This window comes from Anser brachyrhynchus (genome assembly GCF_964034855.1).
Source record: "Anser brachyrhynchus genome assembly, chromosome: 1".
NCBI classification, from domain to species: domain Eukaryota; kingdom Metazoa; phylum Chordata; class Aves; order Anseriformes; family Anatidae; genus Anser; species Anser brachyrhynchus.
In genome coordinates, this window is record NC_137694.1 from 39,666,626 (window position 1) to 39,693,708 (window position 27,083).

At 36.3% G+C, this 27,083-nt stretch overlaps 1 protein-coding gene across 4 annotated transcripts in view; it reads left to right on the forward strand.

The window, feature by feature from the left end:
• Nucleotides 1-27,083, forward strand: part of TRHDE (thyrotropin releasing hormone degrading enzyme) — a 208,250-nt gene that overhangs the window by 81,827 nt on the left and 99,340 nt on the right. For all 4 annotated transcript variants that reach the window (XM_080576967.1, XM_080576968.1, XM_080576969.1 and 1 more), the window contains exons 4-6: nt 1,996-2,150; nt 8,124-8,237; nt 19,473-19,610. In XM_080576967.1, coding sequence (XP_080433093.1) covers nt 1,996-2,150; nt 8,124-8,237; nt 19,473-19,610 — 407 coding nt within the window. The remainder of the gene's footprint in view (nt 1-1,995; nt 2,151-8,123; nt 8,238-19,472; nt 19,611-27,083) is intronic.

Below are 27,083 nucleotides of genomic sequence, written 5' to 3' on the forward strand. Positions count from 1 at the left end.
TGTGGATTAGTCACTCTCTGTATTCTTCTAAAGATGCTTTTTAAATGAAAGTTTAATTACTCTAGGAAAACTTATGGCTTTTTTTTTTTCTCCAGAGGTAAGAATGGGAGAGATCACTGTTTAACATTAATGAAGAATTTACCATTAACTTCAGTGATTTCATCCAGTGTCTTTTGTGTCCTCTTCTTTTTATCCTTATCCCTTCCTTGTATAGCAGACAGAATTTTTTCATGTTAGTTACAACAAACTGCAGTTATTCTAAAAAATTAGTATGTTTCAAGCTTGAACTGAAGAAGAAAAGGAAAGCATGTAATTTTGAATTTGCTGGCATGTCTAATCTTGAGCACCATGCTTTGAATTTTTGCTTTGCTTTCTTTAATTAGGCTCTTGTTCTAATGTCTGCCTTTATATAACATATTTATTCTTTACCCTTTGTAGTATGTATCTGTTTGCAGTTGGGATATTTTCAGTTTGCTTGTATTTAGAAGTAGCTGCTAAAATCTCTCTGTGCCTCCACTTGAGGGCTGTGATTTTTTTTTTATTTTTTTTTTGCTTCTTGCAACAGGCCCTTTTTGGGAGTGCTGGAATATAGCCATGTTCTGCATCTATTCCTGATATTTCAGTGGCAACTTCCTGTGAATCCTGAAGGAGAGCTCCTGCTGTCAGGTTGTTCTCCAAGCCAATTCTACCACATGTATCAGCAAGCCCAAACAGACAGTTAGGAGATGTGTCTGCTGTAATAGAATTGCTGCTTATAAGCAGGTCAGAATTTTTCTTCTTCAGGTGGAGAAGTCAACCCAGCGACCATTCATCCCGCACAGTGAAGCACCACCTAGATCTACTTGTGTTAATTATGAATGAACTAGCTTTGAAGCAGTGTAGCCAAATGAAAGGAGTGCAACAGCCAGGCTAATTAATTAAGAGGCCAGGCTAATTAGTTCAACTGAAAGGAGCACCATGCTGATGTGACATTATAGCTTCCAGAATTCTGGCTGATTTGTACATGGGTTGCTGTGGGCTTCTTACAGACATACAAGCTGTTTCTAGTCTCTTTCAGGTATTTTGCCGTGGAGTAGCACTGCATATTTGTTTATTCCTTATGTGTGTATTTACTGTAAGTTCAGATTTATCTCCAGGCTGATGGTCAATTTGAATTCCTTCTTAGCCTTTTTCAGTAAGATTTTTCTAGCATGTGGCTAGGCATTGGAATATTGTCTTGTTTGAACCTCTTGGCACTGAGAGCAATTCCCCACCACTCTTTTATTTTTTATTTTTTAATAAGCTGAAGGACCTCCCATCTGCTTCCCAACTTCTAAAAAGTAATATTTTATCACTTTTTGAATGTTAGGCTGAAGTAATACTTCCAAGTTTACATGTATCACCATGGTTCCAGCCTGTAGAGCCTGAGAGGTGGTCGTCGGCAGTCCCATCCTCAGAGGATGTGTGCTAGCAATATTGCATACTGAAAGATTCCTTGTTTTGCAAGAACTGGTGGTTCTGAACAGTTTGCCATCTTTCTGACTGTTATGAAACAGCATTTCTTCAGTGTTCCCCTTGATGTTATCCTTACATACGGTTTGACTTGTATGATGTTCATAAAGGAGTCACTCTAATGAAAAGATAAACAATACTTTTGGTAAAAGTCTGTGTTACTGCATTGATTATGGTAGAGTAAACATAAGAAGTAGTGTCAAACTCAAAATACCCAGGTATTTTAAAATAAGCCAGATTCTGTCTGGAGAACTTCAATTAGAAATACTAAATACTGTGTTACAGCAGTAATGTAGTAATCATTACATATGTTTGAACAGATAGTGATATAAGAACAAAAATAACAATTTTATTAATGTTTCATAAATAATACTGTTAGCTGAAATTAACAGTTCTGTTTTTACATATATGTTATTTAAAATGTTTTCTAATTATAGTTTATGGCCTTACCTACAATAGCTCTTCAGCACAGTAGCTGTTAACATATATTTTCTCTATTTCCAGATCTGTTAGCTGTGCCTAAACATCCATATGCTGCTATGGAGAACTGGGGACTGAGTGTTTTCGTGGAACAAAGGATACTGCTAGATCCAAGCATTTCTTCTATATCATACCTGCTGGATGTCACCATGGTCATTGTACATGAGCTATGTCATCAGGTATTATAGGTGTTCAGATATTTGGTATTAATATCAGAAGCCATGCTTTACTTTTCCAAGCTGAAAATTCATTTGCACAGGCAGCTGCAACTTTTGCTGTGATTGTAGTCTAAATAATACTGGGACCAGTAAGATACCTCACTAGAATGAAGAAAGTAGGAGGAGTCAGAATGGGGATGAAAAAGAAAATTAGTAGCAATGAACAACTTGCCTATCTTCTGTACCACTATATTCTGTGCTTCAGAGTGCGCTGTGTAGACTATACACATTGATAACTGTAGAAAATGATTTATTGCAGAACTACAGCAGATTCACGCCGAGTTTCATGTTCATGTCAAAAAATGTTTTGGCTGAAATCAATTTGTTAGTCTTACTCATCTTACCCGTCTTCCATCACATATACACATACTTTCTTCTTCTTTATTTTTTTTAACATTTGTTATTAACCCTCTGTTCACTCACGGATAATTGAGTCTTCATATGTACAGAAATCTTTGTATCAATAAGAAAACTTCGTAATAAACTCATATTATTATAATTTACAATTCTTCCATCTTCTTATCTCCAACTAAATGCATTACAAGTGTCTAGTAATATTGAGTTGAAGGCAAATTTTATTGAAGAAATTTGCTAGAGGGCCAGGAAACCCTTTTTTGCACTCATAACAGGCATAATCATAGCCTTCAGGTTAAAACGAATGAAATCCTACTGTGTAATCAGCATGGCTTACATCTGTGACTTTACACAGTATTCTTTAAAAGGCAATGCAAATTCTTAACACTTGCTGCAAATGAAAAGTACCATATAAAAGGGAGCCTTTGTAATGGAGTTCTGGTAGATGAACCTGGAAATAATAATGTTTGGTTCATATTCATGTTTCACATTAAATCTGTAGATGAATATTAAGTCCTCAACTAAAACATGACATTTTTATTGATAGTTATTGCTGGTTTGTTCACACTGCGAACATCTTATTTTGTTATATGCTCTTTATTGTGCAGTACAATAGAGTAGTGCACCATTCAGCCAGAAAAATCACAGTGCCTTGGGAATCAGGTGTGGAAAACACATATTAGGTCATCAAGTCCCAGCTCCTGGTAGAATTACCTTCTTCCATGTAGTGTGTTTTTCTAGTGCTGGGTTCAGCGTTCCTGATTACAGGGTTTCTGACACTTCTCTCAGAACCTTTTCTATGGCTGATTATATTTGGTGGTCAATAACTTTTTCCTTGCTTTCAGCTTAAGTTGTAGTTTTTCTGAAGTCATTCAATTACTTCCAATTATTCTTTGCACTGCTTTAATAATTTCTTCTCTTTCCAAAGTGATTTATACTTTAGATGTGGACAGTTATCACATCAGTAACTTGCCAAGTTTATCTGATTCTCATTGAAACGGATTCTCACTGAGCCTTTTTTACATTGTTCTGGAAATATCAGAGGATATTGAAGTGGATGAAAACCATTTTTGAGTTTATTTTAGGGTAGCTCTGTGCTCTTAAGTGATCTTAGAAGTGCAAATGAGAAGTTTTACATGGTGTCCCTGTTCATATTAATTCCAGTGCTGTTCATGTAATTAGTAGTATTTGCACGTTGCTGCTGTTTCTGTTTTAGTACCATACTGGATAAACAGACATGATAGAAAATACTCAAGTGGAAGAAATATTGTTTCTACTCTTTAGATGCAGAATTGAGTCACAGAGAATATGGATTATTCATATGCAAATAAAGTTTAAGGGGAGAAACCCTCCCAAAACACATGCCATAAAACATCAACACTGCCAACTCAGTATTGTCTTTATTTAGCCAGTTTTCTGCTTTTATCTTACCATACTCATAAGCCTCTCAAAGAAACTTTAAGTCTGGCTGACATAGAGAAGGAGCTATAAATGATATTAGTTTAGCTGAAAGTGTATTGATCTGAGGCCACGTTAGGTTCAGGATGTCTTGCCTCTGCTGCTTAATCATTCACTGCATTTTTATCCTTGTTTGCTGTGCATAGCACAGTCTGCTAATTTGGGGTGGCACAGGAATATGCCTTCCCTTCATTCATTTTTACATGTTGAATGACAGAGATTAAGCAAAATCACTACTGGCATAGCGAAAAGTACATTCCTCATTCCCAGCTTTACTTTTTACATTCCTCATTCCCAGCTTTACTTTTTACATTCCTCATTCCCAGCTTTACTTTTTATTTATTTATTTTTAAATTCAAGAGCAACGGGAACTCCACTAAAATACATTTTTTCCCTTTTAAAAAAACTGTATCATTGCCTGTTTCATCACAGAGTGCCCCCTGATTTTAAACCCATAACTTGGAGACATACAGCACATATCTGAGTGTAGTACCTAACTCTCCTATATGAGACCCTTGTTGCTTAGGGTAACACAGCAAATGTTTTACCAGTGGTGTACCCAAGATTAGAAGAATTGGATGAATGTTAAGAATTGGGATTGTTAGTTTTAGATGTGACTGTAAAATCGGTATTCTCAAACCTGTTGGGCATCAGTGCTTGAGTGCTTTTAGTGGTGGACTGCAGTGTTCAAACAGAGAAGACAGCATCACAGAAGAACAAAGAAATTCTGTTGTTGTCAAAATACAGGTACAAAGCATATAAGACAGAATTTTATGCCTGATTTCTTCACAGGTGACTTTGTAATGCTTGACTAGATTGTTATTTTAGGAACATGTTCTAGGAAGGATCTGTTAAAGTTACACAGATAGTTTTAGTTTAGTAATTTTTAGGTTATTAATGCTTGATATTACAGCTTGAGTGTTCTTTTAGACAATTTCATATATTTAATTAAAAATTAATAATTGGCAAAAAGAGTGTTTCAGCATAAAAGCTTTCCGTCCAAGCCCCAGAACACAAATGAGATATTAGTCGATACACACGTATTTATAGCATCATAAGTTAATAGCTCCAAATAATTACCATAATTTATTAAAATAATTCTGTTAAAGTAGCAATCCATTTTATTTGCATATCACAGATCAGCTCCACCTACAGCCTTTGAAGAAAGAGTCATTTGAATGATGTTTTTGTTAGTTCTCCCACCTGAGCACAAAATCTACGTTAAACACACATGAATGCAGAGGGAAAGGTAAAAATTCCTAAACCACATTTTTTTTTAATAATCTGTAAAGAAAGAATATAGGAAGGAATACCTTTTCTGTGTGTCTGTAATGAGGATAAGAGCTTTCTCTGTGTCAGGATGAACACAATATCTGAGGGAAACGAGCAATTTATTTAATCAATACATTTAAATTCATTTTTCTTTCCAAAAGGAAAAAAAATAATAATCTTCACTCAGGGCAAATAGCGTCCCTCTTCAAATACACAAATAAATAAATAAGCAATTACTTAAATGAAAGACTTAATTTCGTGTTTTCCTTTCAGACGTGTAACACCTAGGAAGATAATAGAGCATTTCTGGTCGAAAATTTGGCTTTATTAATTGCAGTCTACGGTTCTGCTCCAACTCTGAAATATAATAGTATTCAGGACTATTTAGAAAAATTCCCTACATTTTCACATTGATATCATATGCTGTTGTAATACCTGTAAAATATTTTTTTCTTTTAGATGGATGGTTAAATGAAAACTTTTAATTGTGTCATTACTAAATAAATATAGTCAACTCATAGAGGAATATAAGAAATCCTCTGTTGTGGCATCATAAATTGTGAATACAACAAAATTAATATTTTCCACTTCTCAGCTAAGAAGCAGGAACAGCTATGTTCCTGCTTAAATCAGATGTATTTTAATCTAACATAATTCACTGTTTTATTTTTTAAAAATAATTATATTAATTATTTTGAGTTACAAGAATGTGTATTGTGAACTTTGTAACTTTTATTTTTTAAATCTCTCTCTGAATACCTGTAAGCATACCCTGACTGTTACTGGTTTCATATTTGTTCAGCAGTCCTCTTGTAATTCAAGATATAAACACTGTGATATGGTGTTTAGCCTGTTTATCATTAGAAATTATTTAGCCAACCTATTCTAGTATAAATAGCACTTTCGTATTACTCTGGTAGTATGTTACTCTAGCTTTTCAATTTGTGGGAAGTGCATTATATGTATATGAATGCATTTCCAGTAGTTCTTTATCTTTTCGAGTAAATGGTCTTAGAATCAGGCTCTATCTCTTTTGGTCCTGTAGAGGGTTAATTTGATAGCCTTCATCTAGATTATGTTCGAGTGTCCATTAAGTTTAGTTTCACTTGCCATGTGAATACGACTTTTGTCAACCCCATCTTCTCTCCCTAAATTCTTCAATTGCTTGTCGCAGACATTCATTTTCATGTTTCGCTTCATTTTTCCTTCAAATCCTATTTACTGAACATTGTGTGGCAATCTGATAATCTCAGTTTCTGTAGTCTGTTCTCTGGAGCTCCTGTTTTCACAAAGGATCTTAGTTGTGTCATTGATCCTCCCTGGGCGCTATTCTCCCTCAACAAAGATGTGCACAGAAGCAAGACCTTTCATTGAGATCCCAGACAAAGCCTTTGAATATGCCAATCATCATAAAAGGAACCTGCTTACTTGGCCAACTCCATGGTTCTTCATTCTCCACTCTCATTAGTGTCAACAGCAGCGCCTGTGCTCTGACATGTCTCTCTCCCCCTGGAATACTTATTTGCTGATCCCTTTCTGTTTATTTTTCAGAGTTTACAACTCCATGAGAGCTCAAAATTATCTCTTGATTGTGAATTAATCTCTCTTTATTTACATTAAAAAAAAAAGTAGAGATTTTTTTTTTCTGAAACAATGTTTGGTTTCTGGGAAATAAAAAAAAAAGATTCTACAGAGACTATGAAATAAGTTTTCATAATAATGTGTTTCTACTCTTACCACTCATGTTAAGATAGTCCAGGTTGCCCAGGGCCATTCCAGTCATTTGGACAGGGTGGTCCGTGAGCAGTGGAGTTGGGGAAGCCTGATTACCCGTGAACTTTTGTCCTCATTCCAGTGATGATCCCAACTCTGTCTAAAATCCCTATAAGGGTTTTTACCTCATGTCCTCTGCTGTGACGGGTTTATGGCTACACCCCAGCTGTTTGCCCTGTTAACTGCTACTGAGCGGAGTATCTAATGGCTAGGTTCTTGCCTTGCCCTCATTTTAGGTCCTTCTCTTTTCAGCTGCTGATCTTCATGTAGTTTTGTAGGAGTTTAGTTATCTTGGAGATCTCTGTCCTTTTCTCTAAATTGAGTTGAAGTCAGTCAGGAAGTTCAAGAGTTACGAGGGGGAATGTGACTGGCAGTCAGCTTGGGTATGATTCTTTTGGTTACTATTTTAGGTACCCTGCATCTCTGGTTGCTATTAAGAAAGCCTGCACATGCAAGCTGCAGGGCAGTAAACCCCGTATGAAATTTCCTAGGTCTGTTGTGGGCACCTCACATAACCTGGAGCACTTTTAGGTGGCATCAAGTGCCTGCTTTGAGGCAGCTGAGAGAGATGGCATGATTGCATAAAACAGCCTTTCTTAGGAAACTGGCCATTGAACATCAGTAATATTGTAAATCTTAGCAGGTAGGCAGGCCTTGTAGAGGAAGAAATGCTAAAATTTAGGTCTGGGATAGGGAGGTTGTGTTCCCAGGTTTTAAAGGTTTGCAGTATAAATAGTGAAGTTTCCAGGTGATGAATCAGCTTACCTGAGGTAGAAGCATTTTTCTCTCCATTGTCTATGTTCCTTAAACTGAGATGAGAATACTTTAGAAAACTAAATTAATGCTGTGAATACTCTCTGCAATGCTTCTTTTCCCCTGCTAGCTATTTTCTAATATTTTACTTAAGTAACTTATGTGCATTCTGTAAAAAGGCTTAGTTCATTATTATATGAAAAAAGATTTGGTGAGTTTCAATGGGTGGTATAAATTAAAACTCGTGAAGAATCTGCTCTGTATAAATAAAATATGTGCAAACATGATTTTCTAAAGGTTTTTTTAACTGAACTTTCTTTGCAGTGGTTTGGTGACCTTGTGACTCCAGTTTGGTGGGAGGATGTGTGGTTGAAAGAGGGTTTTGCTCACTATTTTGAATTTGTCGGGACAGACTACCTCTACCCAGGATGGAACATGGTATGTTTTTTTTATTTCATTAATTTTGAAACTCCACAGAAAGGTTTCTCTCCTGTTATACTCCTGCTTCTGTTATAGACGGGGACTGCTGAAAAATACCAAATGATGCATGAAAGTATCAGATGTCCAATAAAGCAAAATCACAAGGTGTGAAATAATTTGACAGCATTCCAAAAGTGTAATCTGCAATTTATTACAAAAGAAATAAGGTTATGTCTATCACAAGCCAGTGTTAAAATAACTACTGTCTCTCTGCTGAAAAACATTTTGGATTAAAGCAGTTATGATTTAACATGGACCATTTTTGAAAATGGACAGAATATTGAATTTAGTCCATGAACACAACAAAAATGAGAAAGAGATGTTAGGCTAAAACATACTATGAAATCGAACATATATATATATATATATATATTTACAGTATTCTGTTCTCCTCTTCCTAAGTTTACTCTTATTGTTGTATACAGGTTATTTTGCTTACTATTCTTCTGTGAAGGTTGAATCCTTTGTAGTATTTTTTCTTCTTCTAGATGTCAATTTAGGTTTATAATTGCATTATGAAATAGAAAAATAAATCTTTATTTGAACTGACATTTGTCTTGTATAGGTAAACATATTGGCTTCACCTGGCTTTGGCTGTATTAAAACCCATTCTCTTCATCTTTATGAAAAACACATCCTGAATTAAAATGTAATCATTCTAATTATAAATGCAATGAAATAAGGCAGGCCTGTATGATTTTAGCATAGTGAAATGTCATAGATGACAACATTTATACACTGAATTTTATCTTCAGATCATCTGTCATTTGTTCTTCACATAACCAGCTTAACAAATGCAGAATAACTTTGTTTTAGAAGTCATTTGGAATGTAGAATATTTGCTTGAGATTTCTGTGGAATGAATATAACATTCACTGTTATGCAAATGACACACCCATCATGTGAAATCCTTAAGTCTTAGCAGAATACAGGCAAAACGAATAGTTTGAACTCAGAAATTAGACACATGTGCTGCATAAATTAGAATTAGCTATGTTAATATTGCTGTGCCTGGAGAAATACTCACCTGTCAATTTTTTCCCTAAATCAAAAAGAAGGTAGACATAAACTTTGGCCTTTGCAATCAAAATAACCATACTGACATATTTAAATAATAAGAAAAATAGTGACAAGATGGAACACTTGATGAGTTAAGCATTTAAACATGATGTATTTTTTTGCAGACTACAGTAGAAGTCAATGTTTTAACCTTACTACAGAGATTGTAAGAAGAGGAAGCAAAACCTACTGTTACTGGAATTTGGCTTGCTGCATATTTTTGTTATTGGTATAAAGTGCATTTGCTGTTTAGATCATACTGACATTTATAAAGTTGAACAAATAAAAAGTGAGCCTTTATAAGAAGAAAAGCTGTTGCAAACAACTTAGTTATTTTAAAAAAAGGATACAGTACAAGCTTCATGAATCAGTTACAAAAACAAAAACTACAAAACTTATTTTCTATAATGATGTTTTAACAGAACAATATTCCAGCATTCTGTATGTGTTTTGTTGGCAGTTATTCATACCTGTGAAATAAAAATAAAAGATGCTGTGATGTACGATCACAGAGCTTTTTGCATCAGGAAAAACAAGAGTAATATGCCAAATCCTCTTTCTTTCTAAAGAATGAGGAAAGTTAAACTGTTAAGTTCTTTATCTTGTAGTCTTGAAATTTTACCCCTGAAATTTTCCTCAAGAAGCCCATGGATTAAAATATCAAATTCACTTTCTTTTCAGTTTCTTAAAGAATATTTGTCACATTTTCTTTTGGACAAGTGTAGACGCTAAAGACTGAAAGTCAATTCCTGAAAAAAGAACTTTTGTTTAGAAATGCAACTTGGGCAATATGGATATATCTGAATCAAACTGATCTCTCTCCAACTTCCTACCTAACTTGCTCAGTGCTTATAGGCCACAGGCACATAAGCTTTTACCATTAAAACTCCTTTTTTTTTTTTTTTCTTTTTTTTTTTTCAGGGTGCATCTTATTTGGCATCCACAGTCTTGGTATCTTTTCTCTAGGTTCTTTAGCTTGCGTAAACACTTTATCCTTTTCTAAAGTTCTTGATTATCAGTTTTTCCTCAAATGTTTTATAAGCTCCACACCCCAGGAAAGATGGATAGGTAGTAAGATTGCCCAAACTGCCATGGAGCATGAGCTGTTACACTTCACTGAACCTCCCAGGAGGTTTAGAATTTCTTGTGTTGTCCACAAGGCATTTACATACTTCATCAGGCTACATGATCTTAATGAGAAGGGAAGTCCAGTCCTCAATAAACTCTCTCCATCCTTATGCCCTGGATCCTCCTGTTGAAATGTTGGGTGAACGGTATGAAGAATGAACAGAATCATTCTGACAGAGGCTTCTGTTGCAGTTACTGTAAGGTATATGAGAATTCCCCTGAGGAAGTGGGAAAAGTTTTGCTGATTTCAAAACAGGAAGGTGAGCTTTCTGTGCTGAGACCCTTCATGGTCCCACCACTGGTCTTAGTGTCCTTTTTTAAATTAAGTTAATTCAGATCAAAGTTAGAAAGTCTCCCTTCCCTCAGCTAAAAAGTAAGTCCCTGCATATTACCTTTTACTTCCTGAAGGTGAAGCTGACTTTGATTTTTAAGAATTATGTCCCCTACTGCATGGTCATGAGACATTTGCAGTAGTAATGAATTCACCATGCTTCCCATTTCAGCCTTTTGCATTGCCTATCCCCCAAATTAAATGTTTTTGAAATTCTTACTCTGGACTGTTTCAAAATCTTATTCCAAAATCTCATTCTTCAAGGTCTTTGAAGTTTAAACCATTGTGGTTTGTTTTTGTTTTTGTTTTTTTTTTTGTTTTTGTTGTTGTCAAGACTATTTTAAAAAGAAATCTGGCACTGCAAACTGTTCTCCCCAGAGATCAGAGAATATTGCTTAATCTTGTGTATTCAAAATGGTTATTTGTTTGTGAATACCTTGGCTGTTGCTGTTTCATGACTTAGAAAGAGATGAGATTTCTTTGTTAGAGGCATACCATGCAACTTTTTGGTTGTCTCTCCATGCCATCAAAAATGAACAGCAGGTGGATGTGAGTTCTTGAGGTGTTAGATCTTATGAATGATACAACAAGGTAATGTCACCTCCATAGAAGGTTCTGCTGCTTGTTTTAGGATCAGAGAAAAGAGAAAACTAAAGTGGAAAACTACGTACTGCTTATTTTCTCTTCATAGCCCTGTCTTTTCTCATCCACCCTGTCTTCTCATCTACCTTTCTCCTTTCAGAGACCCGATTGCGCCTAAATATTCTATCATCCTCTCTGGCTGTTTCTGACATTATCCTGAACTCCTTCGTATGTGGCTCTCTAAAGGAAGGAATTCCTTCCTTGAATTTATTGATTCCATGAATTTATTGATTGTTCTTTTGCCTCCTTATTTTCTGGTAGAAGGAACCATCATGTTTGCCCTTGAACGTCTCTGGTATTGGGGTAGGTATTGAGGAGTATGACAGCAGGAATTACTGACATGTAATTTTCCCTTTCATCCATCAAACAAGTGTCAAATTCTTTAGCAGTCAGTACCCTGCTTGATGCTGAGAAAGCATTTCACAGAACCTAGCTGTCTTCTCCATTTTCTTTATTATATAAATGTTGGCTTTGGTGACAACTTTATTGGATGAGTCAAGGTGTAGTACACTTGTGGTTACTTTGACTCCACTGCCTTCTCTATGAATTGAAGTTCTGGAATAAGATCTCCCACTTTGATGTGTGCTTACTACTTTTACATACAAGGATCGTCATATTTGCCAGAAATTTTCTTAGTATTAAACAACTGTGATTATTTATTTGGAGTAAAATTTTTGTTTACCTGGAAGGACATCCTTCACCTATCTTAGAGTGAATCACGTTTCCTTCACACTAACATGTTCCACACTCTAGATGATGCTGCCATTACTGTGGGCAGCTGAAAATAGTGCTGTTGCTTATCAACATTTCTGTTTTAAAAATATGTGCTGCAAGAAATTACCTGTGCCTAGAAAGTTAATAGAAAACAATTTAACTAAACTTCATTACAGTAAGTACTTTGAACATCATGCAACACTCTGCCCAAATCCTTTATAAATGATCTTAATTAGCTATCTTTCTCATTGACAGGATTGAAAGAATCAAAGTGAATACTGCCATTAAACACATGCTTATCTTTAATTTAGTTTGATTAACGTTGCCTCCTAAAGTGTTTGTCTCCTTCCACAAAATTTTTTAGGCATCATTTGACTTACAGAAAACCCAGAAAATCTTTATAGGTTTTGAAGTAGACTTAAGACATGGGCATTTTTGATTTATTTCATTATTATTTTGGCATTTCAGACCTGAGCTGTAGCCTGCTCGATCCTTCTAACCCAACATAAATATCATGCTGGCTCAGCATTGAGAGAGATTCAGACTCCTTTTTTAAAACTACTTTCATCTCTCACTCTCCTCTCTCTCTCTCTCTTTTTTTTTTTTTTTTTTTTTGTTAAAGGCTCCTAGTGCCTGTAAGAAGTAAACCTTTAATTAATACCACATGGAGTGTTTTTTTCCCCCAGTAAATGCTCACTGAAGTCAATTCTTGTATGATTTTCTGTTTTAACTCAACTATGGGGGAAGCTTTCAATGTAAAATTAACTAGAATCTCATGTATAATTAACTTTGGCAAGAAAGAAGAGGTATGTAAAGGTAAGCTGGAAGACCTGGTTGCTCATTACTAGTCCTTTTTAAGTTCATCAGTTTTGAAATCCTTATGCTAAATTTTGCTTATAAATAATAAAATATATTTCCATCTCCGAATTATCTTTCTTAATACAGTTTCTCTTTTTATGCCCTGGCAAGATGCATTACTATATTGAATTCTTAGCTTTAAATAGTTAAACTCTTAACATTTAGAGATCAGACATAAATGAATATAAACATTTAGATGAAACATTTATTCAAGAGATTGAGTACAGGTTTGGAGAATGTCAGTGTCTCTTCTTTCTTCATGTCATTATCTGCTCATCTTGAGAAAGCAGCCGAAATTACATTATTATGAGAGCTTTTGGGTCATGTGAGTTCAAATCTCCTGAGTTCAGGGTTTAGATGAAGCTTTAGTTCCTGAAAGAAACTTCAGTGAACTTGCTGAATTTGATATAATTTTGAATTAATAACCACTTTGTCATCAGTAAAAATGAGAAAGAATCTTTTTGACAACTTCTGCCTCCCATACAGGAGGAAGATCAAGGCCAGGACTCACTGAAGGGCAACCCTGTTGAAACAGGGATGTGCACTTCATCAGGAAATATAGTTAATGTGGGCAGTTCAGTGGCAACGCAAGTAGCCATATATTTGGGGGTATCCTTATTGAGAGATCACTTTTCAAATGTTCTGTTGTCTCGAATTTACTGCCCTTCTTTTAAAGTTGTTTGCAATATGCAGTTACTTGGAGCACAAACTGATAAGTAAGTTTTGGTGTACCTGCAAAACATGTTTGGTCCCTTCAGTGCTTAGATCACTGACCCTCATCACTTTCAGGATGGTATGGTTTAGGCATGCAAATGTTAGAGTACCTGAAAAATATTCTCATTGATGGTGACCTTTGCTAGTTGTGTCTGGAAGTTGCCTCAGTATTCCAGTCACATATGAAAGCAACTTTTTATTTAGATATCTTTTACTATTTCTTAAAGTGAGAAGATTTTCCTCTACAGATTCCTTCAGTTTGTCCAGGAGGAACTTCGTACGTTGTTGCCTAATGTTTTAAAATGCTCTGGGAATAGATGTGTGAAGGGACAATGGATCTGTGTGCATCCATTTGCTTAATGACTCATTTCTGTGAAGGCAACAAGATAACAAAACAGGATCTTAGAGTAAAGGAGTAAAACCAGCCTTCTCTGAAGCATTTTTGGGGGATAGGGCATCTTTCCTTCTGTAATGCTTCCTGTTGTATACTGTGTCCTCCATTTCTGTAGACCTACATTTGGCACAATGAATCTGGTATACAAGCAAATTAAAGTTATACCTGAAAAACAGAGTGGTGAGAGAAAACAGCAGTTGAAGTAGTTGGCGAAACTGCACAAAAGCTCCAAATAACTACACATCTGCTTGGCAATGCAAATACTATGCATACATTACCTGAAGGTCATGAATATCTGGTTTGACATTTCATAAAAAAAATACATATCAAATTCTCTTTCCTGATATTCAAAACTCGTTCTTCCTTAACTGTGAGCTCCTAGAACATCTGTATTGCTTTATAACAACAACAAAAAAAATGTTACCCAGTGTGAAAATTTCTCAAACACAGGGACAGAAATTTTACAGGAACTTTGATGAGAAAATGTAGAAAAGGGTTATGAAGATAGATAAGTAATGGTGACATATTCATAGTTGATAAGTGTAGAATGTGTTGCAGGCCTCCTTCAACAGACTACGTACATAATTGAAGCACACCTGCAGAGATATAAATTAAAAAGCTCAGTCTGTAAGCTGCTCAGGCTATTCACAAACAATTACAGTTGTGAAGACAGAGAGAGAAAGGCTGTGTTCATTTACCAGTAATCAGGAGAAATCCTGCAATATACACATACTTATACAGTGTTTATACACATATAGACAGAAAGAACTTGGTTTTGGCCCCTAGTGGAACTTTTCTGGCCTTAAGGTATTTTATTGAACCTTTGGTTTCCTAATAGACTATATTCCTTTGCAGTTTCTTAAACTTCACCCTGAAACGTACTGCATTAGAACTGCAGCCTCCTGGCATTGTGTATGCTAGAATTCTTTGCTTTCAAAATCTGCCCCTATTTCTTTTTCCCTATATATGCATTTTCCCTATAAACCCAAGTACTGAACCCAAATGCTGATTTTGTCAGGCATGAGAGATCACTCATCTCCTTTGTATTCATGATGGTTAGTAAAGCTGAATAGTTTGGAGAAGATATTTCCAGCAAGTTTGTCAGGAAAATCATTTGCAGATTTGTTCACCAATATTAAGCTTTATTCATGTAGATTTCTCAGTCCATAAACCGTTTGAATGGCAGTCCCAGAACAAAGGCGGTGCCTTTAATACTGAGGCCTTTGATCTCTTCTGCGTACTAATTATCAGTTTTGGCTTTCATTGTGCTTTTCCTTTTGTTCCACAGTTGGATGTTTTCCATTTTTTTTTTCATTTTAATTATATTCTCTGCTATTTCATATTAATTTTTAGAAATTATTTTAATGTGATTAACGAGTATTACATTATTGTCATGCTAACTTGTACTCTTACAATATCGTATTGAGACATGATGTAAAATCACCAGCAGCAACCACTTTCCATTACATCATCGTTATCCTGTTATGCACAATAAATTTTAATGGCTCTTGAAGGTAGCCTTTTCTGCCAAAAAATGTTATTTCACAATTTTTTTCTTTCCATTTAGAGGTAGGTTACTTTGAATGGTGGTCATCCTGTTGGAGAATAATACACAAAAATTGACCACATCCTTTCCATAAAGCTTCCTCTGTAGGACAAGATAAAAAGAAATTAGAACAAGAAAGCTCTTTTATGGATTGCCAGTTTCCCATTCCCGATTCTTATTGCTATGGAATGATTTAAACTACAGATCCACATTTAAAAATCTTCACATATTTCCATTATATAGAAGAATTGCTATAGGCGGAAAGTTTCTGACCCCGTTATCAATAGCATTTGTGCTGCTTTTACCCACAGCAGTGAAATTTGAATGTTCATAATGTTTAAAGATTTACTGAGGATGAGACAGATAAGCCACTCTAAGTGTACCAAACAGAAAAGGCCCTATCACTCACAAGTATAAGTCATTCCTACGAAGAGACAAGTACTTGAATCTGGTGACCACTGATGTTATGGCAATAATCTGAACACGTAAATCTTCAAAAGGCATGCTCATCTGATATAACAACACTTCAGTCTCTGCACCTGGGAGCATGCTTAAGAGGGAAAGCAACAAGAAGTAATTGACATTTTTTTTTCTTTTTTTTTTTTTCTTTCTTTCTTTTTTTCTCAACACAAGAGGACCTGGTCTTCTAGACTTTGACTATTTACAGTTCCAGGAAGGCTCTAAGGAGAGGAGATGAAGAGACAAGATGCCAAGTGGATAGTAGGAAAATAAGGAACAGAGTAACTTCCTGCTTGCCTTTAAAGAAAGACTCAGGCTTGAGAAGCACTTCTGTCCTTATTTCAGTTTTATTTCAGAGCAGGCGTCTGCTGTTGCCATACCAATTCTTGCTCTGAGCACTGTCTTGCACTTATACACAGCTACTGACACTTTCCAGCCAAATCCCCAAAGACTCATCTGAAGCCCTTGTTTCTTTACAGGCAAATCACAGTCTTTGGCTTCTCTCTTGCAGCTGAACTCCTCGGAGGAGAGTGATCTTAAACAACATTTTGTAATTGTTTCATGTTTAGCTGCAAACTTGTCACCTACCAAGTTGCCAGCTTGCTGACCTCATTAAATGCATTCTAAGATTGATTTTATCTACAATTTCTATGCTACGTGTTTCCGTAGTCCTGTAGATATCACGTTAAAATAGATCAATTCCAGCATACTGCATAGGGTAACATAACTAGGGAAAGCCCCTCTTCCATCAGTATAAGTAGTTTGGTCACATATGTTGGCCTTTTCCTCTTAATGTGCCGGTATGACTTTGATAGGTGAAGTGGTGTTTCTTCAACAAAATAATTAAGGTAGTTTTAGTTTCTTTCTGCTGTTCAGTTTTATGTTGTCTCTTCAAGCTGCATGTCCGCTGTCAACCAGGAAACTCGTTTCTCTTTCTCTCTCTGTGTCTCCCTGGAGTTCTGCGTATATTTGAGTCTCCTTTTCAAATCTATCTCAGAGGCTGTGTACTGAAGGGAAAAGGTGAGAATGATTTGGAAATCCTTTTAGCTCAAAAAACTTAGCTTTATAGGTCAAAAGCCTTCTTAATTCTCACTAAAATGCAGGTGAACATATCTGATGGCATACTAGCTATTTCTATTTTATCCCAGTGCTATGGTCTGCCATAAATTTTAAGGAAGACTTTCCAGCTATGGTAACTTGAGTGAGCTGTCATGAATCTAAAATGCTCCTTTTCTGCCCTTCAAGGGATAACCTAAGGAAAACAAAACCAAAGCAAACAAAACAAAAACAAAACAAAACACCAGAAAAACAAAAGGTATCATGTCCTTTTTATATCTTTTGTATTTTTAATAGCTTTACTTTATGTTTACTACATGCTTATTTTTTTGATTCTGTGTTCTGTATTTGAAGTATTCTTGTGTGATTGTTAAATGTCCTTTTGATGAGTTAATTCTGAAAAATAAATTCACTCCCACAATTGTTTATTAATTGTGATATCCAGATGTGAGTGTGGAGATAGGTCTATACCTGTGTGTGTTCATACCTGTATGCGTTACTTACCATACTTCTGTAGAAATTGGTGTTCTGCTCCTGACTAATAGAGAACGTGAGTGAGATGTAACCAAATCATCTATAATCCTTTCTACCTCAGTAGTTTTCCTCTCACTGGGACTGTTACAATACTTGTTTCCCTACATTTGTTTTTTTCGTGTAAAAAAGGGCAGTTACTAACTGCATTCGCCTGAGAAAGTTTGGAAATGAACAATAATATGAACAAGACATTACTTTTTCCCTTCACAAACCTTACCTCATGCAGCCAGCTGAGAACACTAAGTGTGTGTTGGGTAATTGGCTTCCCTGCATCCCGTGCTTTTAATTGCCTGAATATGCAATCAGCTAAAGGTACATTTCTTGTGCTCTAATGAATTCTAACATAAAGGTTTATTTCCAGATGGATCAGCATTGGAACAGCTCTTCAGCTGTCTTATAAATAAAATGTAAATTAACACATTGATACCAAAACCTTGCCACCCAAGAAATTAAACATATAATTTATTATGTAATTTTGTGGCTATTTTATCTGTGGACATCAAAGTACTTTTTGACAAACATGCAGCATTCCCTAGAATTTCTTTATACTATGGCACTAGTAATTCAGTAATTCAGGAAATGCTGTACTTTAGATAAAGTTCGAGATATGCCATTTCAGGGGAAAAATGCTTATTTAAACCTTCCATAATTTTTAATTCAGTCTTTACATTTATTTGTGACTTCAAAAAACAAGGAAGTGAAGCTCTTCTTTCCCGACACAGTGTTTTGGAGTGGAGACATATATATGAATGCAATATGAGGACTTTTTCAAGCATGTCATTTCTCAACTGAAAAAGTCACATCTACTTGTACTCTAAAAGTGAATGCAGCACAGTTCATAGAGTATACATGCACATTTAATTAATGCTGCTGCCAGAGTAAATATGCAGCGGTTTTGACATACCTCTGCAATCCATATTTATAGAGGGTATAGAAATGAATTAGTATGTTGGATGTTGTTTGGGTTTGCCCCTGCCTTTGATGGAGCTGTGACTTTGACTATGTCATTTGACTTCTACATGCAGCTGTGGTCTCACTTGTAAAGAGACACAGGAATGGTTTTCTTCAGATGGAGGTTATGAAATGAAGGAGATAAAGTTCGTAGAGCACACAAGCTCTTGAGGAGGAACAATTTCTTTACAGGAATTACGAAAGATGGTGCAGACATTTGCTATGACAGTGCTGTGGGCTCTATTCATTGTACTGTCCCATGCTGACCTGCTATGTGAACTTGGCACTAATAGCCAAGTGACTTAAACCTTAATATGCCTTAGGGTCTACACAATAAAGCAGTAATAATTGTATTTATTCAGCTCTGTCAAAAGTGATTGTGCCTATGTATGCAATGAGCTCTATGAGTGCTGAGCTGTAGCCTACATATATTTTAGTGATTGAAGACTATGCCACTTTCTCCTCTCTCCCTAACCCCTGGTAACTGGGAGTGAATTGTCATGGTAATGAGGATTGCAGTCTGCACCTACAGATACATTTTGATTCATTGAATAGTCTTTAATTTAATTTCATTCAGTTTGCTTTCAGCAAATAGTCTCAAGTCAGTAGGATCCCTAGACGCTAGACATAGTTCCTGTCTGTTCCATATACCTGTTCAAGATTTTAGGACGTGATGGTGGCTTACATTCAAACCAGAAGGTCTAATTTCAATCGTCTGTCATATAGAGGCTGCCTCTGATAACTGTGCATCTATATTGTTTTAAATGTATGTGTGTCTGTGATATTACTGCTTATGCTGTATTTCAGGAAAAGCAGAGATTTCTGACAGATGTCCTACATGAAGTGATGTTGCTGGATGGTTTGACCAGTTCACATCCAGTATCCCAGGAGGTGCAGCAAGCCACAGACATTGACAGGGTGTTTGACTGGATTGCATATAAAAAGGTGGGACTAATTAAACCTATCTATCTGTATAAATAGATATGTCAGTAGCTATTAGAAGATTGTGTTCCATCTGTAAAACACATACTCTTGTAAAGATACATAGACAGTTGTTAAGAGGTGGGAAACTTTAATTTGTGTGGAATATGTTTGGAATATACTACAGTGATTTTATCCAATCACCTTCAACAAATCCAGTGTTATTAAATGTTATAAATAAAGTTGGGAGGCTGTCAGAATGCAGCAAGACGATTTGTGTGTTCTTTTAATTACTATTTATTTTGTGGCAGTGTTTGAATTGTGTTAGATGCTTTAAAAAGCAAAAAGGATATGTAGTCTTTGTCCTCTTGAAACTCTTGAAAAATTCTTAAATACTGAAGTTACACGTAATGTTTTTTTCCTTTTTATTTTTTTTTCTATGCATGAGAATTTTTTCTAAAAGGTAGTGAAAACTCTGCTCATTGCAGAAGAGTGAGAGCAGAACTGACTTGTGGGATGATGAAGGAATATGTATTAATTCAGGCAATGTATTTCAGTGTTTCAACATGTATTTCAGTGGTAGGAATGATTCAGCCAACTTTGGGACTGAATAACTTCTATGAAGGAGTGGGAGAGATGCACAGTTCCACCTTCTCCATCATATGACTGGGCTTGCTGCTAGCCTCTGACCCAAAAGCTGGTGGTTTCCATCATACCACATGATGATTCTCTGCATAGTATGGTGTCCAATATTGTGCTGTAATTTCATGAGAAGGTGTTCTTGATGTGTGATGCAGAGATGTTGCCTGCAGCTTTCCACTAGGAAGGCTATATTGGTACTGTCTACTCCAGACAGTAAGAGTCTTTTGACTATCACCCTTGGACCAGATAGTATTTTTCTTCTGCATCATTAGCTGCCTAATATCAGGCTGTAACAAGACAGCAGCAGCATAGCACTGACTTGCCTGCTGAGCCTCCAGTTTATCCAGCACTCGTTCTGGGCTAAAAAAGAGGTATATCCTTTCTTACAGTTACCAGCTATTCCCACTCAACAAGTTATCATCTTCCACTAAAGGTTCTTATTCCTTTAAGAGTGGGCAGATGACAGATGTGTGTATGTGCATGTAATACGTGTAGGATGTAATATTCAAACATGAAATAGCTAGGAAAATATTCTAAAATGCTAGAGTTGCTCAAGATCCCAAGTAACATTTGCAAAAATGTCTCAGCTGGCGTTGAAAATATGAATCTTGGTCAATTAATCTATAGTAACCAGCAACTTTTAGCATACTGAAGTATTCTCATCGTTTACATATTTCAGTCATGTTCGATGGTGATAGCTGAACCTCGGTAGGTTCAGAGGCTTATCTCACATCAGTATGTTAATATTTCAAGCTAATTATTTTTTTCTAGTTAATATGATAGTAGTAATATCACACAGTAAACTGTAATACTTAGCACTTATCGTTTCATCATATGAACATTTTACAAACATCAAGGAATTTTCATTTACATTAAAATGACAAATAGGACACTAGGACATGTCTATATACTGTTAGCTAACTTATCCAGGCTGATAGCATCACTCAGTTTTCTCCGTGGATTGGAGTGCAATCTGTGTATTGTATCTGTCTGTCTTTCTAAAGGTTCATTTTTACTGTTACAATAGCCATGGCCAGTGGACATGGCAGCTTCCCCACTCAGCTTCTCTGACGGCCAGCTCTCCCAGAACCTTAAGTGACACTGAATGTGTTCATATCAGGGCCTGACCATGTAAATTTTGAACCCAGTTATTTGATCTAGCAAAACAACTTGAGGAATGGCAATGGAAGAATTTACTTAGGCACTTTCTTAGGTGAAGAAATTAAAACACAGACCCTTTCACCCATAAAGTCTTTGTTTTGCTGTCTGCTTTTCTAACTAACCATTCATTCTATTGTTTTAGATATAAACAGTATCTAACAGGAATAAACTTTACCACTGGCTTCATAGCTGCTCTTTTCACAGTTTCTGTACTTTCTTCCCAGCACCTGACACTGTTCCTTCAGAGGATAAATTGGAACAAATTTAGCATTTTGTAGATCTTGCATTCTTGTTTCCTACGTAATCTTGCATGCAAGCATGCATAGCTTGCACTTAAAATCAGCTTGCTTGTTGATGAAATTAACTCTTTTATGAGATAGCTAGAACCTTTGCCTATCCTTCTAGCTCTCTAATGTCTGCCAATATAAATACTGTGATGAACTGTATGTCAATAAAATCCAAGTTGTACCTGTTTAGCTGTTTGCTCAAATATATTCAGGTGCCTCAAAGCCCTCCTTACACAATGAACCCTGATTTCTATTATTGCGTGTGTTTCAGGGATGGCTTTTTGGTTGTTTGCTGACTTATTTTTTAAATTGCTGAAAAATATTATTATTTTTTTTTTCTCTTGACTCTAGCAAACTTTGGGTCAGGACCATCAGTGAGGCCTTTTCTACTGTCTTTATTAAAATAACCATTTTATACATTCCAGCAAAACATGCATTTTGGTATGGATTTTTTTTTTTAATTCTCTTTTATTTTATTATTTTTTTAATGTCCACCTTATGCTTCCTGGGACCTTAGACTGTCGATGCAATCTCTTTTCCCTCTTTACTGTTTTCTGTGTGAAATTGAAATGATGAAACTTTCTCCCATCTAATTTTTCTTCATTGAAATGACAGTCATGGAATGTCATTGTCATTTCATTGTCTTTACTGTCATCAGTATGGCATAAATCAGCTAGACACCATTAATATGCCCATGTCTGCTAGACACTCAGCTGTCACCTTAAAGATTTGCCTCTTACTCTTTCTATACATTTTGGAGATAACCATTGAGACTGTGCTATTTAAATGCCTTGTAGCTGAACACATTTTTCATTTCCACTTTCTTGTCCTCAGTGATTGCATGTAAGAAGTCTCACGACATAAACCCCTGAAGAATGGTATTCAGGTAATCTCATAAGCAGAGTGAAACAGGCACTAGAGCACTGCAGCTCACAGCATTTCCACTGAAGCTGTTGATGGTAGTGCTTGGCTCTTTCAAAAGCATCATACTAGTCATTCCTCAGAGAGGATCATGTCATCATCCTCCACTAGGACCACAAATATGTAGAGAAAAACAAGAAAACATGATAGTTCATTAATAAGCAAACAGTATTAGTAGATGATACAAGGCTCTCAACTCACATCAGAGAGTGGATACATCTTCATAGTGCAGCTGGAAATAAGATAGTGTCCTCCCATGATGGGAAAAGTCGTTATATCCCAAGTGCAGCAGGAAATACAGCCTGTTGAACACAAGAGTGGATCTGAGAATTGTTAAATCAAAGCAAAAAGTGTGACAGCCTTTCCTTACCAGAAATAATTGACAGCAGAAATCATAGCCCTGGAGTGCTGCATCAACAGATGAGGAGAAAGTGCAACAAGGATAACATGAGGAGCAACAATCAGCAAGGAACAGCCAGCTGTAATGAAACAGAAACAAGACAGCTGCATCACAGAGGGAGCAGCCAGACCCAGAACAGTGTGAGAGAGAGATATCCCACACAGAACTAAAGAAGTCATACCCTGGATGAGCAGTCTCAGCCAGATAAGAGAAGGGATGAAAGGGCACCAAGGACAGTACGGAGAGTCAGATAATATCTGAAGTTGTTTCCATCAGGCTACTGAATGCTTTGAAGTGTGCTGGTTGCAGATCTGGTAGCAATTGGAGCAGGCAAGACCAGTATGATGGAGTGTAACTATCAAAGTACCCCCAGCAGAATATGTCTTGGCAAGTGACAAACAATAATCAAAGCAAGGAAGAGTGTGGCTGGAATAGAGAAGAATATTCCTTTTTTTTTTTCCTCCCTGTAAGCAATACGAGACTCTGTAGTGAGATAGTTACTGGCCCAGGCTTTGTAACACAAACAATTCATTATTTCTTACACCTTTGTCTGTATAATTTCCTTTTCCATCTTAACCTGGTGCCACAACTTTAAAAAAGTTTTTTGTTGCTTTCTGCATCTGAATGATGGAAGGATTACTATATTTCTAATAATAATAAAGGAAGAGAGGGGGGCACCCCTTGACCTTCCCTCAAAGGCAATGTTTGGTGTTATGAAATCTGTGCAACTAAAAATTTGCACAAAGAAAAGTGGTTACCTTCCCTGTGTGTTGCAAGAAACAGTTCTGGCAAAGGAAAATTTACAAAACTGAAACCAGTGGCTTGCTCACCCTTTGAGTATAGTCCTTTTTGAAAATTCAGAGTAACATGTTCTGCAAGAATTTGGAAGAATAGGAAGGCCAACTGCAGTCAGCGTAAAGGCTCTCTAAGATCTTTGTTCTTTTTTACTTCTGTTCCTCAGGAACTGGGAAAGATACTAGCACTGAAATAACAAATCAAACCCCATCTATTCTGGCCAGTAAAACCAAGATTAGTGTTGGAGTGAAATCCACTCAGTTCATGAGTGTAACGTAATTGTGGCAATCTTTCTTTGCCTTACAAAACGGAATTGAGGTGCATTTGTGAAGTGACCTCATGCAAGTGATAGCAGCTCATTAACACTGAAAAAAATACTAGATAAACACTAACAAATAGCAAAATATAGTAAACCAGGTTTTATTTTTAATTATTCACATAACTAAATCAGGAACAAGAGAAGATATCCAGCTAGTTTAAATTCTTATGAAACCAGGTGGCTTTGCAACCTGTTCCCTTAACACAGTGTAAAGGGAGAGCTTCTTGTTCTTCCTGACTAATTTAGCTGTGATGTCACCTGTGAATGCCATGAAGCTCTTTGCAAGCATTTGATGGTAGTTTCTATTCCATGACTTGCTAGTGCAGAAGGTCAGTGCCCAGATTGCAGAGGGTGCTTTCAAAAGCCATTTGAACATAATGCATTGTATCAGAGGAAATATCTTGTAATGAAAATAATTTCTTTCTGTTTAGATATAAAGGTTGTAGGTCTCCACAGCCTCCAATATGAGAACCATTGAAACTGGAAGTTGGTGAAACCTTCGGGTTCAAGTTCAGAGCAGTCGCTGGAGTGCCTCAAGTACACTCGAATATGCAGGCCATCCCACTCCAGCCCATGTGGTGCTAGTGCGTAAAACCAGCCAGGTGCTTCAAGATACTTGAAATACTTGTCTTAAATAAGGCATTTGAGCACCTTCCTGACTCAAAACAGTCATTAGCCTATTGTATTGTTTAGTGTATACTGGCTTAGTGTTTTCTGAAGAGGAAACAGAAACCACTGTGTGAGGTGTATAAACAGCAAGATACCTACAATGCTTTAGGAGTGTTCGTTTCCCCATGCTAGAGAAAACTATACATGAGTTGGAGAAGATATAAAAAAAATGGAAAACAAATGTTAATAAAAACACTACATTTTAAATAAGAGCTCATTAGACTGCTCAGTCAGGCCGACACAAGGCAGAGCAATCGGGAAGCCACAGCCTGTTGCAGTACAGGACCTTTGTCTGCCTGTTCCCCCTCAAAGGCAATGGCAAATGGGAGCTCCCAAGGCCTGGAGCAAGCGATCAAAGCAGAAATGGCAGTGATGACTCCAGACACTGTGCCCTGCCATCTTTTATTATACTTCTGTCCCCAACAGGGAGCAGGACGGTGCGTCTGTGTCTCAGATGTTTCCATGCCTTAAAGTGATAAAGGCGGTCTTGCAGCAAGACACCCACCTATGCACTGGAGATCCTGAAGTGCTCTTACGTTTTCTGTCTCTCCAGCTCTACTTTGTAATGGTAATTTTCAGCAAAGGCTAAAACAGAAAGCCGACTGCTGTGCCTTCTTAAGACTTCAGATGTAGTTTCTCTCTCTCTTTTTTTTTTTTTTTTTTTCCTTGAAGGCATCCAAAAAACAGTGATTCCATAGTAAGGATGAAGGATAACTTTTGCTGACACCCATCCTAGTTCAGATTGGTGAAAGCAAGAGCAGCAGTTACAAATGTTCAAGTAACTTGTTGCAAACTGTAAGAACTGGAAATAGAAAATAAACTGTAGATAACTGAAATAGCGTAAAAGGAAAATAGTTGACATAGAAAATATGATCGATAAATTCTCACTAGTCTGCTGTAGATTTTGCAGGCCTGCAGGACCCCTATTCAGAAGGGAACTATCTGGAACAATGCCAGTGCCACTGTTTTGTTCTTGATGTTTTTAAGAAATATTTAAGTACTGGACAACTTCTGAAGCTTAAAAAAAGTTATTAAAAGAGGGCAGGTAGAATGGCATATCTAATTGTAGTTAGTTGCAAATCAGTTTTAGACAAATGGGTTGAGATTCTTAGGTGTTATTTAGTAAACTAAAAAAAAAAGGAAAATTAATCATCATGTTTCATAGAAAAAAACTGGTCAGATGATTTCAAACTGATGAGATTAAATGTGTGGTTGGTAAAGATAAATTGTGTAGAGTCACAGAGTTTTAAAATCTATTCTATTACAGCATAAGATTCTAGTTAAAAAAATAGTGCTATACAGTATCACTAGAGAACACATTGACTGGATTAATAGATATCTGTCAGATTATACTGATCCCCTAGGTAGTAATCAAAGGAGAATCATCACAAATTTTGAGTTTTATTTTACTTAATTTGCTTTTGGATTCTCGGTGGAGCTGGTTGGCAAAATGGTAATGCGTTTTTTCTTTAAAATGAATCAACTGTGACCATGGAAACACTTCAGTAAGTGTTTCATCATAGAAGAGCAAATTTTCACCTGTTACTTCTAATGGGAAACAAGGAGTTGTGGAGCCAGTTTTATTATTAGACGAGATTCTTAAGATACACTGGTTTACTCACTACTTATTTGGCTTCTGATGATGGCCCGTCTATGTAAATAATGTCATCAACCTTTTGTGTTTGTACATCCTTGAAGGCTTCTTCATACAGGCAGTTAATGAAAAAGTATGTGGTGCTTTTGTCCTTGTCAGTGGTGTCAGAACATACAACAGAGATTTTGGTGGCCAGGCTAAATGGAACTATGGTTGTAAATGGAGTCTCAGTAATATTTTGTCTAGGTGACTGATACATTTTATTATTGAAGGAAAATGATAGGATGACATCCACCTGAAGAACATGATTAGTTATGGTCATTTACTCCTGAATTTTGTTCCTTGTGTTACGTTCCTTAAATTTGCAAGAGAATTTATGTCTAAGACTAATATTTCACCAAAGCTCATCTTGCCATCTGACCATTTTGGTATTATCCAGCCCTAGAACAGCTGTGTTTGTCGGAATAGAAAATGATTATGATTTCCCAGTGAAAACCTCTCCTTGAGTATAATGTTGCTTTTTCAGTGATGTTTTGGCATCAGATAAATGGCCTTACAATCTATAAAAACAACATAAGATGCTCTTCTGCATCTTTGATGATTTAGCACAGTAAGCTACAAGTTTATAGGTATATTTGCTGATTTTTAAAATATTAGTTCAACCAGACTGTAAGTAAAGCTTTAAAAATAGAGTAAGATTAATTTGTTT